This window comes from Ursus americanus, chromosome 21 (genome assembly GCF_024610735.1).
Source record: "Ursus americanus isolate L20-20 chromosome 21, mUrsAme1.1.p, whole genome shotgun sequence".
In the NCBI taxonomy this organism is placed as follows: Eukaryota; Metazoa; Chordata; class Mammalia; order Carnivora; family Ursidae; genus Ursus; species Ursus americanus.
This window is the reverse complement of record NC_142147.1, coordinates 52,306,230-52,326,696: the sequence shown is the minus strand read 5'-3', so window position 1 is coordinate 52,326,696 and position 20,467 is coordinate 52,306,230. Positions and strand designations below refer to the sequence as shown.

Genomic DNA, 20,467 nt, shown 5'->3' with positions numbered 1-20,467 from the left:
CCATCACCAGTCAGCCAGTCAAACATCTACAAGGCACAGGCCGCAGACAAGCAGGGGTGGAGCCTGATCACACGTCTGACACCTTCTGGCTGGTGGCTGCAGCAAGCATCCTGAACTTTCTGATCTCACGTTCTCATCGAACGGGGACGGGAACAGCACTTCCACATAGGGTGGAACCATCCACAGGTTCATCTTGCACCTGTGGGTCCCGGAAAGGGCCCTGGAACACTGTGCGTGCTTAATACGTTCGTTGTTAACTACCGCGGGGCCGGTGGCTTCCCCTCTCGGAAGTGGGGGAATAGCTGGTAATTCCTACCTCGCAGCCGTGTGCAGAGAGGGGGGTCAGCAAGATCACATCAGAAGGTCTAGAACAGCAGCCGACAGAGAAAGCAGGCACTCACCAAGTGCTAATGGTTATTAGTAAGGCCCAATTAGCTTCCCGTCTAGTCTTCTGGAATCTTCCATCTCGCTTCCATTGGTGAGATCCAGGGGAGTGGCTTGGGCCGAGGCCTCTTTCCCAGGGTTTGCAAAAGCAAGCGAGGACTCAGCAGGGACCCAGTGCGGCCTGGAGAACGTTGCCAACCCCATCCGGGGTCAGGCAGCCCTCAATTCCAATCCCACAATGGCCACCTCAGGCTGAGGGGCTCTGAGCCAGCCACTGGCCCTCACAGCCTTGGTCTCCTCCTTCCCAAATGGGAGTCAGACTTCATAAAAATATTCTGAGCTTGGGATCTGTGACCCTTAACAGGGTGGATATTAGGGCCACTCTGTTTATTTTTGTATTTCGATCTCTCATCACTGAGTTAAATGTTCTTTTATTACTCCCATTAAAGTTTTGTCATTTTTTTTTTTTTTCAAATATCAAACCAGCACTTTTCCTTTGAGGGTGTTAGCTAGGTATTTCAAGATTTTTCTTGGGGGGCCAGCACAAGGCGGTGAGACCCCAGCCCTCTAAGCTGCTGTTTGGAGTGCGATTCTGTGGCCAGCTGCCTGCGTTCAAATCCCGCCCGAACTCTTTCCTATCCGTGTGACCAGGGATCCAAGTCACTTCACATTCCTGAACATCAGGTGATCACAACCGTCCCCGGCCCAGAGGTGCGCGGATAACCCACACTCAGCACTCAGAACAGCGCTGGGCACGTGGTAAGTGCCCAATAAATATTTGCTAGGCACCATTATTATTATTTTTCATTACTATTGTCGACATGCTTTGCCGATCTCTTTAATCCTGTTTGCTCTAATAACGCTCTGGCTGCCCATTAGAACCACCCTGGAAGCTTATTAAAAATACCATTGTCCATGTCACAGCCCCGGAAAGCCTGATTTAAGCAGGGTAGGGTGGGGCTCAGGGGAGAATACTTTCCAAAAAAATTCCCCAGGTTATTGTAACTTGCAAAGACGGGCTTACGAACCACAGCCCTCCCTACTCCACCTGTTTGCTGTAAAGATTAAATAATGTGAGAGAGACTCAACACTCAACAGGCACGAGGCCACCAGAGTCAACCTCACTATCACCAATCCCATCTTCATCTTGAGAGGCCCCAAAGCAGAGGGACGGTGCCTGCAGCTAGATGACCCAGGTCCCCTAAGTCCCCCCGGGTGACCCTGGTCAAGGAACTTGACCTCTCTGGGCCTCTGTGTTTGTTCAGTCTGTAAAATGGGGACAGAATGCTTTATAATTGGGAAAGTGTATTGAGACAATACATTTAAGAGTACCTAGTGCCTGCTTAAAAAATGTCAGTGTTTATTGTTATGAAATCTCTCCGGGCCTCAGTTTCCTTTTGGATAAAACGGAGCTAATAATAGGCTCTGCTTTGTGTACAGCGAGAAGAAGTGAATGAATATATGGGGAAGGGCATTTAGCACAGAGCCTGGTGTGCAGTTTTCCATACTCGGTGGCTGTCATTAATTTTTACGACAGACCCATGTCCCTTTCTCAAAACCCTTTGATGTGTTCTATTTGAGAATTCGGAATTTTTTAGACTTTAGGAAAAATAATAAGGTGCACGGCATCTACCGTATAATATTCCGGGACACCCCCAACGGGGTCTGCGGCCGTTCTGGCAACCCAATAATTCGTAATTTGGCAACTACGTGTAGGAATAGTCACACGACGCGGGATCCCGAGCAGAAATGGCCTCACGCTACTCAAATTGGGGGCTGAGACCCAGCTCCCCACCCCAGGGCCATGCCCTCCCGGCTGGAGGCCACTTACGTAGATGAGGCCCGAGTAGTATCGCTCGCGGAGATTGTGCAGCACGGACGCCTCGTTGAGGCAGGTGAGCTCGGCCATGTCCTCGGCCTTGCTGAACTTGGGCGGGTTCATGCGCTGGATCTGGTCCCGCGGCAGCCGCAGCCTCCGCCCGCTCTCGGCCAGCTCCACCTCGGCCTCCTCCTCGTCCTCGTCCCGCAGGGCCGCCGCCTCGAACCCGTGCAGCTCTGAGGGCACCCACACCAGGCGCCGCGCCGTCCACTCCACCTGCGGTGAGGTGCCGGCGCCCCCTGGCGAGCCACCCACGCCCGGCCCACTGGGCGCGAACAGGTATGGCTGGGCGGCCTCCGGCACTGGGCCGGGCCTGGGGGCCGCCTTCCGCCCGGGCACGGACAAGGTCACTGCCGCCATGGTCTGCAGGGGAGAGAAGGCTGGAGGTCAGGTGGGTCTCTGCCCCAGCCCAGATCCTCCCCCATCCAGGCAGTTCCCTACTGCCTTTCTTCATCAGACCTCGTTTTACACATCTGTAAAATGGGCCCACAGATCTCCTTTATGAATTTCATTCATTCATTCATTCATTCATTCATTCATTCATTCATTCAATAACTATCTAATAAGCCTGGCCGGGCGGGCACCCTTCAAGGCATTAGCCATACAGCCAAGAAGTGAGCAACGGATCCCCCTGCCTACATAAGGCTTTTGCATTCCAGCCCAGTGCTGTCCAGTATGGGAGCCGCTGCTCCATATGGCTACTGGGCACTTGAAATGGAGAATCCAAACTGAGACGGGGTTCTAAGTACAAGATACATGCCAGATTTCAAAGACTTGGTACAACAAAAAACCCATTAGTATTTTTTATATTTGATGACTGATACATTGCAATGATAGTTACTCTGAATACACTAGGTTAAATAAAATACATCATTAACATTAACGATACTTGTTCCTTTTTTTTCCATTTTTAATGTGGCAACTACAACATTGTAAATTACATATCTGGCTTGCATTATATTCCTACTGGATAGCGATGCTCTAATCCCAGGAGACAGATAAAAAGATAAATGAGTAAATTATATAGTATATGTGATAAATGCCAAGGAGAAAAAGAAAGCAGGGAACAGGGGATGTTAGGATGGAGGGGTGCTGCAGTTTTAATTGAGATGGCCAGGCAAGGCCTCTCTGATGTGGTATCTGAATAAAGACCTGAGGGAGATGAAGGGAGGGAGCCATGGGAATGTTGAGTGGTAAAGCTTTCCAGGCTGGGAGAAGAGCCAGTGCAAAGGCCCTGAGGCAGGAGTGTGCCTGTGTTGTCTGAGGCATTGTGAGAAACCAGTGTGGCTGGAGCCGAGTAAACAAGGGGAGAAGGTGGTAGGTGAAGTAGGATCGGGCACCAAGAGGGCCAGACTGGGTCATGACGATGACCTCAGCCTCTTAAATGTGAGCCCTAGGATTCTGTCAATCTGTCACTCAGTTCCCCAACCACTTCTGGTCTACCCCACAGCTGCAGAACAGACTCGAATCTCAAGCCTTAGGTATCAGTTCCTTCCTTCCCTGCAACCCGGCTCCCTTTTCTTTATGATGGGGAGAGCGGCCCCATTCATTTACTTCTGCATTCACTCAACATTCCATGAGGTTGTTCACATGCCAGGCTCTGCCTGGAGTGAGTCTGGGGACCCCGAGATACTTCAGATGGGGCCCCACCTTGAGGAGCTCCTGGTCTGGGGGTGATCCAGCTCTAGTCTCAGTCGGCCACAACCCAGTGTGACCCGTGCGCTGTAATGGAGACACTGGGTGAGGCAGAATGTGCTAGACCCCTCCCCGCCTTCAAAGGGCCCCTAAACCAGCAGCGAATAGCCCAGAGCAATTTCAGGGCAGCCTAAGCACCAGTCAGGAAAAATGTCCTCCCTGTCCCTCACTGTGCCCTGTTCCCGAAGAAGTCTGCCTCTGTTCTCTCCCTCCACCAAACATCCACACCAGTCCCAGGAATACCCAAATATTTGTCTCCCCCACGTCAATGTTTCTGCCTCTGCCCTCCAGGCCCCCCACCTCCAACACAGCCCTGGAGAAGTCTCTCCAAACACCCAGCCCCTCTTGAGGCATCCCCATATCTGGTCCCATCAGGCTCTTCCCTCAGAGCCTCTCCCACCTGGAAACTTGGCTCCAGACCACACATCCCACTTCCACCCAGACCCCCTACACAGGCCCCAGCACCAGCAGCCCTTGGTCCTGGTGCTCTCAGGCCTCAAACGGATGGCTCCTGCCCTCAAGCAGCAGGGTTCTCCCCCCCACTCCCCCCCCCCCCACTTCCCAGGCTCCCAATTGCCAAGGCTAACCCCCGGCCTCCAGTGTGGCCCTGATCCACCCAGAGCCAAGCCCCATCCCTGGGACTTTGTCCCTACTCTCACCCTACCCCACCCCACCCACTTCCCCCTCCAGGCCTCGGCCTTTGACCAGGAAAGGTTTGGGAGTTTTTGCAATCATCCGGTCCTATTCCTCCCCTCCCTAGAGCCAGGAGTCTGAGCCCCCAGTCCCTCCTCCCTTGGACCCATGAGCCCAGGGGCCCCTCACCTCACAGCAGCCCGGCTAGAGGTGAGGATGATGGGACATCCAAATCCTGAGGACTGACAGCAGCCCTGATGGGGCGGGCCTGCAGGCCTTGGCTCCAAATGGCTGAGCCCCTCCGGCAGCCCCGCCCTCCTTAGCCGGCAGGAACACCTCTGCCTGGGCTCATTACTGTCACCAGGGCAGGTGCTTTCACCTGCCCTGGGAGGGGCAGAGACTGCTGGGCTGGAAAAGGAAAAGGAGCCAGGGATCCGCCCCTGGGGCAGGGGCCGGGCCCTTGGCATCCAGCCCTCTGACCTCAGCCTAGTGCTAGTAATCACCAGTCCCCTCGGTGGCCAGACCCGGAAATCTGGGCCCCCAGCCCCCTCCTCCCTCGGACCTAGGAGTCCAGGCCCCCAGCCCCTCCTCCCTCAGACCCAGGAATCCGGGTCCGCAGCCCCCTCCTTCCTCAAGATCAGGAGTCCGGACCCCCAGACCCAGTGTCCTGGCCCCAGTGCCTTTGTCCCTCAAGACCTAGAAGTCCAGGCTCCTAGTACTGTCCTCACTCAGACCTGGGATTCCTGGCCCCCAACTCCCCTCCTCAGATCCAGGAATCCGAGCGCCCAACCCCCATTTCCCCCGAGACCCAAGCGCCCTATGGCCGCCCCCTCAACCCGCGAATCCTCGGGGCTACCTGGGGCCGCCGGCCGGTGCGGGAATCGGGAAGATGGGGAGGGGGCACGGGAATCTCCTAGCCGATTGAGATCTCAGGTGCGACTACCTCCGCGGTCCAGCGCGGGGCGGGGCCACGTCGCGTCACCCGGAGGGAGCCCGGCTCTGATGTCACCCAGCACCTGCCCGGCTCGGGGAAGGGGGCGGGTCCTGGAGCTGCAAGGCCCTTCACAAGCGGATGGAGGGATGGGGTGGGGGGGGGGGTAGGAGGAAGGCGGGGATGAGTCTGTTGCCAGGTGGGCCGCATCGGCGGCGGCGGCAGCACCAGGTGCCCCTCCTCCTTTTCCTGGCAAGCAAAAGTCAAGGACCCGCGCAGCGCTGAGGGCTGAGGACTCCGGGGTTCGAATCCCGCTCAAACTTTCTGGGCCTCAGCTTTCCTCTGCGTGAATTGGGGCCAGTGAAATGAATAAGATGATGTGGGAGAAAAAAAGCCCCCAGCCCAGTGCTTAAACAAGCAGTGTCTCACGACGTCATTTGATCTTTCTGAACCCCAGTTACCCCAACCTCGGAAATAGGACAACACAATCCACAGGAGTAGTAGGAGGACCGAAGAAGGCCACAAAGCGTTATTCTCCGGAGCTTCAGTCGTCCCATGGTTGGAATGAAGACTGAGTAGGGTAAGCGCACCTACTCCTTGCCGGTGCTTTTCTACTCTTGGAACAGCTCTCCGGGTTTCAATTCACAGAATGATCTCAAAACCCAAAATGATAGGGACGATCAGCATTTCCAATTGTCCAACGGGGAAAGCGAGGCACAGAGAGGGTAAGCAATGCGCTGAAAGTCACACAGTCGGTAAGAGGGAGAGCTGGGATTCAACTCATACCGTCTTCTGTCATTCTAAAGAGGGATTTGGGGTACTGGGTACTCAAAGGGATTAATTTCCTCTTCCTCGTTGGTTAACTCTCTCGAACCTGCTTCCCCACCTACACCATAGGATCACAGCTGTCCTTAGGGGACTACTGTGAGATTAAAAAGGTTAAGGGACCCAGCACACAGCTGGTCTCCAAGGTGTTATTCGCAACACCGTCTCCCTGCAGTCACTGCCTCTGTCCAGCCTCAGTTTTCCCCTCCCTGTAAAATGGGTACGATATAACCCACCTCGAGTTAATATAATTAAAGTATTTAGTTGTAAAAATATAAACGCCGGAGTACATAATAAGCGCTCAAATATGTCTTTCCCTACCCTTCTTTCTCTGTCAGTCGTGACCCGTGTCTCTGGTCTGCGATTTTTACACGTGAGAACAGAGACACGTTATCTGGAGGCGGAGGACCGAACGCGATGACTCAGGTATTAGAGCGTCCAAGGTCCCAAAACGAGCCTCAGTTTCCCCGTCTGCGGAATAGGCCCGGGACCTCCAGCTAGGACCCCGACCCGGCCTAACACACAGTAGGAACTCGAGCTGGGGGTGGGGAGTGTAGACGCCCCGCCTCGCCCCCCCCCCACTGCCGTCCCGCTGCGAGCCCAAGGTGAGTGGCCGCGTCACCGCTTCTCCCCCGCCGCCCGCGCCGGCCTTCGGGGCCCCTATCCGAAGCCCCTAGGCTCCAGCCTCCCCGGGCCCAGTCCCGCTCCGCCGCCTCCGGCGGGCAGCGGGCCCCGGGCACTCACCGGCTTCCAGGGCCGTCCCGAGGCTTCGGCCTGGGGAGAAAGAGGGGCGGGCCCGCCAGGAAGGCCCCGCCCACACGAGCGCGGCAGGGGCCAATCGGCGCCCGCTGCGACAAGCTACGGCCCCGCCCTTGGGAGAGGCGCCCGCCAATCAAGAGGAGCGGCTGGCGGACCGGGCCAATGAGAAGTTGTCGGAGTGTGCCAGCCGTGGGAAAAGAACGGCGCCCGAGTGCGGAGCCAGGCGGCGCGGTCGAGGGCAGGACCCCAGGCCTGACGGGCAGGGAAGGCGACCAATGGCGAGCTGCGGGGGGCGGCCGGGGGCGGGAGGCCCAAGGGACACGGGTGAATGCGCCGCTTTGTGAGCGCTGCATGAATGGGGGCCTTTGTGAGGACCGGCGTGGGGGGGGGGGGCGGCTGGAGGCCGGAATGCCTGGGTCCCCCGGGAGCCGGCGGGCAGGAGAGACAGGAGAGAGAATTCACTTTTGTGGAACGCCAACCGCGTACCAGGCACTCTCCCAGGCTCTCACCCACCAGGGAGGTGTGGGCGATACCGTCAGTAATAATAATGATCATTTATTGAGTGCCCAATGTATGCCAGAAGCTGTGCTAAGCGCTTTACCTGCATGATCTCATTTAATCCTTACAACTACCCCTTGGAATTAAGATCTTCATCTTCCAGATGAGGTAAACCCAAGCTCAGAAAGAGCGTGTTAATTGTCGAAAGGCATGGAGCTGGCAAGTGGCAGAGCAAGGGCTCGGATCCCGCCAAATCCGACTTCAGAACGTGTGCTCTTAACCACCGTGATACACCCAAATGGTGGTTAATGCTTCCCAATTTACAGATGGGAAAACTGAGGCTCAGGGAGAGGCAGATGACTTCCCAAGGTCACAAAGCAAAGGCCCTGCTGAACCCTGAGGTGGAGTCCACGTCTGAAACTAGCCTGTTGCTGGAAAGCCCCGTACCATTGGTTTCTGAATTGTGTCCCCGTTTTCCGGGTGGACACCAAAGCTCCAGAAGGAGTGAGCAACTGGGGTTGCGGCAGGGGGCTGCTTGCGAATCAAGCTCCAGCCTGCCTGCCAGCCTGGCTTTGCTGTTTAACAGCTGTGTGGGCTTGGGCCGGTTGCTGGCCTTTTTTGAAGCTCCATTGATTTCTGCATCTGTAAAATGGGTATGATGGTCTTCCTGCCTCCACTCTTGTCCCCCCCCCACACACACACAGAGTCTACTGCTAGTGGGGTAGTGTCAAACTCTATTGAGACTGTACTCCTCCTCTGCTCAGAAACTTGTGCTTCACAGCTCCATCTCAGTAAAGCCAAAGATCTCACCATGGCCCACAAGGCCCTGCGTGGTGTGTCCCCTGGGGCCTCTCTGATCTCATCTCCCTCTCCTCTCCCTGTCACTCTTCTCCAGCCACCCTGGCCTCCTGGGTGTTCCTCAATTCCACAAATACTCCATGCATGGTCCTGCCTCAGGGCCTTTGCATTTGCTGTTTCTTCCACCAGGAATCCTCTTTCCCCCGGTTCTGCATGGACGCCTGCCTTTCACATCATCAGGTCTCCTCCAATGTCACCTGCTCTGGAAGGCCTATCCTGACCATTCTATATAAACGAATTCCCCTCCTCACTCTTTCCCCTGACTTTGCTTTGTTTTTCCTCATAGCCCTGGAAGTATTTATTTGTTTATCTCTTTATCATGTCTCCTCACTAGAATGTAAGTCCCAAAAGGGCAAGTGTCTTTGTTTTGTTCAGTGCTGGATCCTTAGGACCTGGCATACAGTAGGCGCTCAAAAAGTTTTTGTTGAGGGGCGCCTGGGTGGCATAGCGGTTAAGCCTCTGCCTTCGGCTCAGGGCGTGATCCCGGCATTATGGGATCGAGCCCCACATCAGGCTCCTCCGCTATGAGCCTGCTTCTTCCTCTCCCACTCGCCCTACTTGTGTTCCCTCTCTCGCTGGCTGTCTCTATCTCTGTGAAATAAATAAATAAAATCTTTAAAAAAAAAGTTTTGTCGAATGAAGAGTAACAAATCCTTGCACTGTGTGAACTAAATGAGTTAATGGATGCAAAGAGCTAGTATGGAGCTGACATCAGGAAAAGGCTGAATAAACAATAATTATTATTACAGTTGTTACTCATTGCCCTACAAAGCCTTCTGATAGCATGCAGGAGAGAAACAACAGAGAGAAAGTCTACCACACGAGGGAAAGAAGACAGAGAAAGGGAAAGGTTGAGAAGTAAGAAGTGGGGATCAAAGACACAGGAGGGGAGAGATGGAGTTGGGGTGGAGGCAGACACAGGTGCAAGCATCCAACTCCCAATGCATTTGCTTGACAATGGCAGAGGCAAGTCCTTGTGCGCAAGAAGCTTTGAGATTGCCGTGGCCACTGCCCACCTCTTTGCAGACAGGGAAACTGAGTTCTGGGGCTGGGGGGGGGGTGCTTTTCCGAGGGCACCTGAAGTGATAATGCAGCTCCCACATATGAGGCCTGATTGTGGGCTGAGAACGTGCCCATCATTGTCCCAGTGCATCCTCATGCCGGCCCCATGAGTTTGGCCCTGTCATTACCCCACTTTACAGGCCAGCAACACGCCTAGGGTCCCCCGGCTGCTCCTGGTGGCAGAGCTGGGCTTAGATTGCAGGAGATCAGACCGTTGAGTTTGTGCTGTTAACCAAGACAGAGCCATGGCCCCCCTTACTCTGGCCGAAGTGTTCTCCATGGAAGCCTCCTGCAGTGAAGACAACATGAGCTGCTATTTATTGAGTGCCAACTGTGTGCTGGACATTGTGACTGTTGTATTAACTCCCTGGATTCTTTCAAAAATTCTATGAGATGGATACTTTTATTATTCCCATTTGACTGATAGAAAATTAAGGCCAAAACAGATGAAATCCCATGTACCTGAGGGCACCAGGGAAGAGTATGTGAACTGGGACACACCAGAAATCCAAACAGGAAAGAAGGCCTGGCACGCCCATTCTAACCATATTCTGCCTGGTAACTGGTGATGTCATCAGTACCAGCTAGGATTAAATCTACCTGGCCACGGGTGATGTCATCATTCCCACCGAGGGTCTAAACTGGAGATGTCATTGCTTCTGCTCAATCTATAGGGTAACTGATGACATCACTGGTGCCACTTGAGCTTCCTCTTGCAGAGGACGTTCTATGAGCTGGCTGCCTGTGCTAAGCACTTTAATAGCTAGTGATAGATATTTGGCACTTATTACGTGCCAGGCAGAATGCTAAGCCCTTTATGTATTAAATGTATTAATATATTTGTATTTAATGTATTAATGTATTAAACCCTAAGTGATGTGTATTAAACTCTAAGTGGTAGGTACTAGTGTCATACCCATTTTACAGATGAGGACACTGAGAGAAGGCTGCCCAAGACAGAGCCATGGCCCCTGTTACTCTGGCCGAAGTGTTTCTAGGTACACCTAGAAAGCATCAGAGCCCAGGCAGTCTGGCTCCAGAGCTTGGACTGTGAATCACTATATGAAACCACCAAAGAGTGGCCAGGACCCAGAAAACCAATTCAGAGGCCTCCATCTGTCCTCTATGCCAAGTCTGCCACAGAAGGTCCTCAGGAGAAAGCCCCAAACTCATTCCCTTGACGGTCAGGGCATCTCCGCCATGCACCCATCTCTTCACCCCAGCACTGGAACCGTCCCCATTCAGCTGTGAGCCCAGGGCTGTCAGGGGCCAGCTCTGACTCCTCTGTGGGTGTAGCATAAGCTATAATAGAGAGGGGACTCAGAAAATGGGGGTGCTGGAATATCGGGATGGATGTGTCATGGAAAAAAGGAAATGGGAATATGGGAGCATTCTGAGTTCCCAGAGGAGGGGAGGGATTTCCTGCAGGTGGCACGGACCTCATTATTCTTCATTCATAATGACATGGTTATGCAGAATCGAGTAATGGGCAGCATGGGTCTGGGATAAAAGCCATCAGGGAGCTAAGTTCATGGACCAGAAGTAAAATGTTGGAGCTGAAAGGGAAGGAGACAGGAGAACCAGGGAGGGGGCTGCTCTATGGAAGAGAAACTGGGGGGATTTTTTTTTTAAGATTTTATTTATAAGTAATCTCTACACCCAATGTGGGGCTCGAACTCACAACCCCAAGATCAAAAGTCAGGTGCTCTACCAACTGAGCCAGAAAAAAAATTGGGGGAACAGCTCCCGTGCCTGGAGTGGGTAGGGGTTTTACTATTTTTTTAATTGAAAATTTTTTTAATTTTTGAAAAGATTTTGTTTATCTATTTATTTAGAGAAAGAGAGAGCAAGCAGGAGGAGGGACAGAGGGAGAGGGAAAGGGAGTCTCAAGCAGACTCCCCGCTGAGCACAGAGCCCAAGGTGGGGCTCGATCTCACAGCCCTGAGATTGCCACCCGAGCCAAAACCAAGAGTCACGGTGTCCCAGGTCTTAATGGAGAAAAAGGAAGGGACAACGAGCATGCTAAATGTCACTGTGGGTCCTGACTGTAATCCTGGTATTTTCTCTCTGTGGTAAAAATTTGAATGGTTCCAGTATTTTATTTTTGATTGCTGGGCTGCTGTTTTCCTGCGTGTGACTCAGAACCAGAACTGGCTCGGAGACAAGGGCATGTTGGTGGCCTCTCAAGGGTCGCAGATGAATGACGGGTTCGGTTCTGCGACAGCAAATATTTATTGAGCGCCTACTACGTGCCAGGCCTGTTCTAAAGCTGGAGTCAGCACACTTTTTCTGGAAAGGGCCAGACAGCAAATATTTTCAGCTCCAAGGGCCACGTGGTCTCTGCTGTAACACTCGCTCGGCCTTACAGCAGGTAAACAGCCGTGGATAATACGTAAATGATGTGTCTGGCTGTGTTTCCCTAAACCTTTGCTTACACAGACAGGAAGCGGGAGGGTCTGACCTAGGCCGTAGTTTGCAGACCCCTGTTCTGGAAGCTGAAAAAATGGAGGTTACAGGGACATAATCCCTGCCCTCACAGAACTCAGATCTTAATCTACTCCTACACACAGGCGGAGGGAAACAGCTCACACCTAAGTTAGATCCCGTCCTTCCTGTGTTCAGAGTCTGCACCTGGCACCAGTCTCACTCAGTTAAAACAACATCCTTACCAGGATCCACAGGCCCTACACCATCCAGCCCCCTTTGTCCTCTCTCTGACATCATCTTCTGCCATCCCTCCACTGCTTCCTCTGCTCCAAACACACCAGATTCAGCCCTGCCTCAGGGCCTTTGCATATGCCATTCTCTCTACTGGCATGCTCTTCCCTTAGCTAATCATGTGGCACTCTCATCTGTTTCTAGTCTTTGTCCAGGTATCACCTCCTCCATGAGGACTTTTCTGAGCACCTTTGCCTCTGGACTCCTAATACCCCTCACTTGCTCGACCTTTCCTTTCTTTCTTCCTCCCTTCCTTACTCCCTCCCTCCTTCCTTCCTTCTTTCTCTTCCTTTCTTCCTTCCTTCCTTCCTCCCTCCCTCCCTCCCTCCCTCCCTCCCTCCCTCCCTCTCTCTCTCTCTCTCTCTCTCTCTCTTTCTTTCTTTCTTTCTTTCTTTCTTTCTTTCTTTCTTTCTTTCTTTCTTTCTTTCCCACAGCATCCTCCAACCTGCCAGTAGTTTGCTTATTACATTCATTATTTATTGCCTGACGCTCCCAACTAGAATGTCAGCTCTGTGCTAGTGGGGATTTTTGTCTCTCTTTTCCCCTGCCGTGTTCCTAGTGCCTACAACGGAGCCTGGCAGACAGGAGACGCTCAACACACTCTTGCTGAATAAATGAGTATGTTCTGGTGGTAGACACAGACTGAACATGTGAATACATAATTATAGAGCACACTGGCAAATCAGGGTAAGTGCTATGAAGAAAAAGTCGAAGAGGGTAAGAGAGGGCAGGGGCCTGGGCTGTTATTTTAGCAGCGGAGTCCAGGAAAGCTTCTTGAGGTAGTGACGTTTGGAGTAGATAGACCTATCATCCAATAGACAGTTGGTATGTATTATGAGTAAATGAATGAATGGATGGGTGTGTAGCTGATGGAATTAATGAATAACTGGATGAGTGGATAAATAAATGGATCAGTGAGGAAATGGATGACTGGATGGAGGGTAAATGAATGAATGGAGTGTATACACAATGAATAAATAAGTAAGTGGGCAGATGGATGGAAGAATCAATTAATGCATAAATCAATCAACAGATGAACAAATGGACAGATGGACAGATGGATGGATAGATAAATGACCTTTTGTGCCCCTGTACCTTTGCACATGCTATACCTCTTGCTTGTTATCCCCTCTCTTCATCTCCCCACTCCAAGAACTCCAGGCCAAGTTCCCACGGCCCAGTTTTTGCTGAGTGTATAAAAGGCTCCCTAATCAGGGCACCTGGGTGGCTCAGTCAGTTGAGCATCCAACCCTTGGTTTTGGCTCAGGTCGTGATCTCGGGGTCATGAGTTCGAGCTCTGTGCTCCATGCTCAGCAGGGAGTTGCTTGAAGATTCTCTCTCTTCTGCCCCTCCCCTCCCGCATAAATAAATCTTAAACAAAAAGAAAAAAGGCTCCCTAGTCTCACCCCACTCCCATCCTCTGCCCGGCCACCATATCCCCTCCCTCGTACTGATGCTCTGATGATCCTAGATTGGGACAATATCGCTGCTGGTAGCTTAGCTTTACAAAGCAGCGGTCCCTCTGGGGCTGAGCCTGACTCCGAGTCATGCCTGTGTTCCCAGCACACCCAGCACCCCACTGGTACAGGAAGTGGGGAGGGTCTCCAGAGATGCATGCTATGCATGTGGCTGAGGTATAAAGTCTAGAGGCAGAGGACTCTGACAGCGTCACTGTCTTGGGGGGCGTGTGCAGATCTGAGTGTGGGGCTTGGGTGTGTTGGGCGTCTCTGAGTGAAGGGCCTGCAAGGAGGCAGGTCTGTATCTCTTGCACCTGGCCTGGCCCTCAGTATACCTGGAAAATCCTCCATGCTGTGTGATCTTGGGCAAGTCCGTTTCCCTCTCTGGGCTTGAGCAAATGGAGAGAATCAGACCAGCCATTTCAAGGGCCTTATTCAGTGCCAACCTTCTAGGAGTCCTTCACCCATTCTCTTCCCTTTTTTGTTGCTGCCCTGATTAGCCTGGAGTGTGTCCCTCTCTGCCTCCTCTCCCGGCTTGGAGACTTTAGAGGACAAGTCTTGGGTCTGACCAACATCCCTGATATCAGTAGCTCCACAAAGGTCAGGATCAGACTCATTGGGTTCCTGGAATCTCCCAGCACATGATCTGGAACACAGGATGCTTCACAGGAAGGTTGTTGACTAAGAAAATGAATGGATGTATGACTTCTGGCACCAGGTGAGCTCCTACTCATACTTCAAAACACATCTCAAAAATGCCCTCCTCTGAGAAGAGTTCTCTGACTCCTCCTGACTGGCCAGATAATAATTGTTAATATTTTTATGGCTCCTGACTGGCCAGATAATAATTGTTAATATTTTTATGGTACTCGTTATATCCTAGGCATCCTAAATGCTTTCTCATACATACATGTTGTATCATTGAACTCCCAAAAAGCATCTAGAGTCAGATTCTGACTCTAGATAAATGAGAGAAATTGATAAATGAGAGAAATTGATAAATTATAAAGGAGAGAGATTTCTCTTATAAATGAGAGAAATTTCTCTAATAAGCAGAGTACAGCCAAAGCGACGGGATGTCACTTTCGTGATGAGGTTATAAAAGACTAGGACCTCTACCTTGCTAGCTGACTCTCTCCAGGTGGTCTTGATAAAGCAAGCTGACAAGTTAAGGCTGTGGGGCAAGGAAGGGAGGTTGGCCTCTAGCCAACAGCCTGCAAGAAACTGAATCCTGCCGACAACCATGAGAGCGAGCACAGACACTGACCCTCTCCAGCGGAGCCGTGAGATGAGAACACGCTCCCAGAGACACTTGGATTACGGCTTCGTGGGAGTCCCAGACGCAGAGGGTCGCTACAGCTATTTCTTTTTTTTTTTTTTAAGATTTTATTTATTTATTCGGCAGAGATAGAGACAGCCAGCGAGAGAGGGAACACAAGCAGGGGGAGTGGGAGAGGAAGAAGCAGGCTCATAGCGGAGGAGCCTGATGTGGGGCTCGATCCCAAAACGCCGGGATCACGCCCTGAGCCAAAGGCAGACGCCCAACCGCTGTGCCACCCAGGTGCCCCGCTACAGCTATTTCTAAAAACGTTATTTTCTTCTCAAGTTAAAGCTGCTTTAACTACATAAGATGGAAAAAAAGTCAAACAATAGGATCACATTTTCCCTGACCGACATCCTCCATCTTCCTTCCAAACCACACCTACCCCGATAATATTTTGGTGTCTATTGTTCTTAAAAAAACACCTACTACGTGATTTCGTGTTTCCCGACCTAAGAAACTATGCAACAAATATGTGTTGTGTTGTCAGGAAGTTTCGTCTGTGGGTACATCATCTGTTACACGCAGATGGAGAACTGACACGGGTTTGGGCATGAAGCACAGAGAGGTGAAGAAACTTGTCCCTGATCACACAGCTCGAAAGGGGCAGAGCTGGGATCTGAACTCAGGCAGTCTGACTCAAAAGTCCATGCACTTGACCACACTGCTCTGATGCTTTTTAAGCCCATCACACTCACCAGAATATTCTAGGCATCTCCAACCTTTACAAATGTCCACAGCACTCTTCTCCGGCCCACCTTATCTGCCTAGAAGTCATGTATTCATGGCCCATCAGGGACACACTTCCAGGAGCTCCTGCTCCCACTCTGGGGTCCCACAGCTCTGCCCCCCACTGTCGTACTCTGACTTCCTTGGGTCATGCCCGTCTGTGGCTGGCGCCGCCTTGCCCTCAAGACTGGGAACTCTGGAAGGCCAGGAGTGAGTCTGATTTCACACCTTCTCCCTGCGTTCCCCGACATGGGGCCCGGTGTGGTAGGGTCTGCAGGAGATCGTGGCTTCTTTATGACCAGTTTGGTCCTTTACCAAGCATGTATCATCTTGGGAAGAGGGTGCTAATTATAGCTGCCCTTTATTGGGAGCGTGTATGCGCTGGCCTCGGTGTAAATATTTTATACGCATGATCTCATTCAGATCATGCATCAGCCCTGTGAGGTAGGCTCCACGGACGGCCCCGCGTCGCAGGTGAAGGAACCATGGCTGGGAGTGGGGAGCCTCTCATCCACTGACATTCTATTCCTGCGTAGACCCCCCGGAGGGGCCCGCCATGGTTACTTCGGGGTCACCGGTGCCCAGTCTTCACCTGGGCAGCTCTCTCAGAAGGCGGGGTCCTGGGCCCCACCCCGGAGGCCCCAGGTGAATAGACCTGGGTGGGGCCTGGGGATCTGCATTTTTACAAGTTCCCAGGTGATCTCATGGCAGGTGCTTCTAGATCACTCTTGAACCAAAACACTTGGCATCATCCTTGATTCCTCTTTTCTCCTTACCCCCTACATCCAGTCCATCTGCAGATGTTGTCAACTTGACCTTCCAAACGTATCTGGAATCTGACCCCTTGCTGCCATCACTTTTTAACCAACCCACCATCGTCTCCTGCCTGGACCACTGTAGTCACCTCCTCTCTAGTCTCCCTGTTTCATCAACTTGCCTCCTTCAGGCTATTCCCCCAAGTCAGCTCATGTCCGTTCTCTTCTCAGAGCCCTCCAGTGGTTCCCATCTCATTCTGAATAAAAATACCATGACAGCAAGACCCAGAAGGATATGGCCCCTGTACATTCCCTCCTTGACCTCACTTCCCTCCTTCTCCCCCCACCCCTCTGCTCCATCCATACCTCCTTGCTGTTCCTTGAACGCACCTGGTATGCTCCCACCTCAGGACCTTTGCACAGGCTGTGTCCCTCTCAGAATCCCCATGGCACAGTCCCTCTACTCCTTCAAGTCTTTGCTCAAATGTCACCTTGGCAATGGGACCTTGTTTGGCCATTCTGTTTAATAGCATATCAGCCCCCAGGTAGCCCCAGTCTCCTTCACCTGCTGTCCTTCTGTTTCCCACAGCACTTTTTACCTTCCAACGTATCATTTATATCATTTACTTATTTACTGTGTTTGTTATTTATTGTCTATCTGTCTTTGACTGCAAAACACCAGCCTACAGAGGGTGGGGACTGCTTCACTTACTGCTCTGTCCCCAGCACCTAACACTTGTACATAGTGAGCGCTCTGTAAATATCTGTTGGGTGATTGAAATAAATCCTTTAAGAAATTCTGCTTGAGGGGCGCCTGGGTGGCTCAGTTGTTAAGAGTCTGCCTTCGGCTCAGGGCCTGATCCCAGGGTCCTGGGATCAAGCCCCGCATCGGGCTCCCTGCTCCGCTGGAAGCCTGCTTCTTCCTCTCCCACTCCCCCTGCTTGTGTTCCCTCTCTCGCTGGCTGTCTCTCTCTCTGTCAAATAAATAAATAAAATGAAAGAAAGAAAGAAAGAAAGAAAGAAAGAAAGAAAGAAAGAAAGAAAGAAAGAAAGAGAAAGAAAGAAGAAAGAAATTCTGCTTGACGGGCGGATGGCTCAGTTAAAAGAGCACGTGACTGTTGATCTCATGGTCCTGAGTTCGAGCCCCATGTTGGGTGTAGAGATTACTAAAAATAAATAAATAAACTTAAAAGAAAGAAAAAGAAATTCTGCTCAAGCTGGTAGGATGATGGAGAACCTTTGCTTCCTGGTTATTTTTACATGCTGCTTGCATTTTCTAAAACAATAATCATGACCTTATAACCAGGAAGGAGAAAAGGCCACCGAAACTAATTTTTAACACATTATTTTCTTTTCAGATTAAAACAATTTTAATTACACAAGGTGGAAAAAATGCGAATAAGAGGGTAATATTTCCCTTGACCAGCACCTTCCTTCTCATGCCCCCTTCCAGATGGACCCCCTCATAATATTTTGGTGTGTAGTCTTCCAAACACATGTACTATTTATTGACATCAGGGAGCCACTGCCTGTGTTTGTAAATAAAGTTTTATTGGCACACAGCCACACTCGTTGGTTTACGCATCATCTATGGCTGCTTTCACCCCGGGAAGGGCAGAGTTGAGGAGTTGTGATAGAGATTGTAGGAGGCTCGAAGCTGTAAATATTTACTATTAGAGACTTTACAGGAAAAGTTTGCCAACCTCTGATTTATATAGATAGATAAATAAGTAACTGAAAAATACTTCCTATGATTTTTTGTGTTTAGGAAATAGAATCATACTTGGTATACTGAACTTACTTTTCTTTCTTTTTTTTTTTAAGATTTTTATTTATTTATTTGAGAGAGAGTCAGAGCGAGAGAGATCACAGAGGGAGAGGGAGAAGCAGACTCGCCGCTGAGCAGGGGGCCCAATGCGGGGCTCGATCCCAGGACCCTGAGATCATGACCTGAGCTGAAGGCAGATGCTTCACCGACGGAGCCCCCCAGACACCCTCGAACTTACTTTTCGCATCTAACAATGTGTTGTGGGGAACTTTCTGGACCCCTACATTTAAATTCACTTTAATCTTTTCCACACCTGCATAACCTTCCAACATCAGTCTATAGGAACTTTGACCCTTCTCTGGATGGGGCTTTCAGTGGTTTTCCATTGTTCTCTTCTACAAATGACAATCCCGCAAACACCCTTCTTCCTGCTTCCTCGTGTACACGCAGAGATATTGCTGAGTCAGGCATGGGCTAAGCTTTTACTACATGTTGCCAAATGGCCACCCACAACAATCTTAGTTTCCTTTTTAGGAAAGAAATGGAAAAAGAAACCAACCAGTAAGGTATTTATTACACGGCTATTCCGCCCCAGGTTTCACCTGCAATTCCCTGAACCCCGAACACACCGGGGATTTGCTCAGCTCTTTGAGCTGTTCCTTCTCCACCTTTGTCTGCCTGGTGACATGCTGTGAGGGCCTCAGGGTCCACCCTAGGTGATCAGACGGAATTTTGCGACATTAACTACACACTTAGACCATATCCCAGCAATCGTGTTTCCAAGTACCCACAGGAAGGCATGCACAGGTGACATATGAGGACGTGCCCAAAGCTGCCCGCGGCCCCCTTGCAGGTGGGACTGGGAACATGGAGACGAGCACCTGCCCTGTTACTTGGGGAGTGGGTAAGTAAAAGGGAGTGGATTGCCCCAAGTGTTCCAGAAGCAATAAATCAGAGTTACATATGGAAACGGGGGAAGATCCCAAGAACATAATGCTGAGTGGAAAAAGTAAGACAGAAACCTGGGTCCTACGGCACAATTCGAAAGTTAGAACTATCTTTCGTATGGATGTAGTTACACAAAGCAGACTGTCCGGTCTGCAAGTGTTTACACATACCCAAGGAGGCATGAACGCAACAAGTGGGGTTTGTTCAGGGATGGGGCTGGCGGATCGAGGTGGAGAAAGAAAAAAGAAGGAAAAACAGGGATATGGATAAAGGACAGCGAGACAAGAACTGAAACTATGTAACTCTATGCACCCAGCTCCGTCTCAGGGGGTCATCTTTTCTTGGAAGCCCCCCAGCCCTCCCCAGCCAGAAGCAGTCACTCCCACTCTCAGTTCCCACCAGCGCCTTCAGCCACCATGGGTAAAGCTCACATTTCCCTAGACCGAGGGACTGTGTGACCGTCTTCCCGACCACGGCACAGACAGTTTGAGGGCAGGAAACCAAGTCTGTGCCTCAATGTTCTTAATCCACGAGGCAGGGGGTCATGATAATGGTAAGAGTATCCACCATAGTTGCTGGAGGGTTAAATGGATTCCTGCCCCGTGCTTCGCGCAGTGATTGCAGCACATTGCAAACACTCGATAAATGTTGCCAGCTATTATTATCATGATTAATATCATTGTTATTATTGAGATTGGCTTCCAAACACTGGGAAACGTCTCTCCCCCCCATGCCTCCTTTTCCAGGAAGCCTTCCAGGATTTCTCCTAAGGAGCTCTGCCCGTGCCTGTGGCCTCTCACGTGTAGCCTCTTCCCCAGGCGTGGGCATTGCCTGCTCACCTGCTCGTCTCTCCCGCTGGGCTGGGAGCTCCTCAAGGGCACAGACCTGAATCGGTTCACCTCGCCTTCCTTAGAGCCCAGCATAGCTGCCAGTGTCTCTCAGGCCTCCGGAATCATCTGCCCACCTGAATGGAACGCAGGCTGGGAGCTCAGATAAGGCAGGTGTATAATTAACGAATATATGGCAGGCTGTATATGTTAACAGCCTGGTAACAGGGTAGAAACTGTAAATGCTGAGAGTCCCAATCTGGTTTCAACTCACGTCCTGCCTCCTCCCCTACTGCTCCCCTCCGTGTTCCCTGCACTCCAGCCTCCTGCTTGACACACCTGCCCCAGGACCCACCTCTGAGCCTCAGCCTGAGCCATGCAGCACCCTCACCTTGGGATGTCCTTCCTGCCCCTTCTTCC

At 51.5% G+C, this 20,467-nt stretch overlaps 1 protein-coding gene across 4 annotated transcripts in view; it reads right to left on the bottom strand.

The window, feature by feature from the left end:
- MYH14 (myosin heavy chain 14) overlaps positions 1-7,159 on the bottom strand; it is an 80,115-nt gene extending 72,956 nt beyond the window's left edge. For 2 of the 4 annotated variants that reach the window (XM_087871137.1, XM_087871139.1), the window contains exons 1-2: positions 7,092-7,159; positions 2,216-2,626 (exon numbers count right to left, since the gene is read on the bottom strand). In XM_087871137.1, coding sequence (XP_087727263.1) covers positions 2,216-2,623 — 408 coding nt within the window. In that variant the 5' untranslated portion in view covers positions 2,624-2,626; positions 7,092-7,159. Of the gene's footprint in view, positions 1-2,215; positions 2,627-4,780; positions 4,804-5,447; positions 5,563-7,091 lie in introns of those variants that run through there. The other 2 variants (XM_045775069.2, XM_087871138.1) reach the window with 2 other exon arrangements.
- Between the last annotated feature and the right edge of the window lie 13,308 nt (positions 7,160-20,467).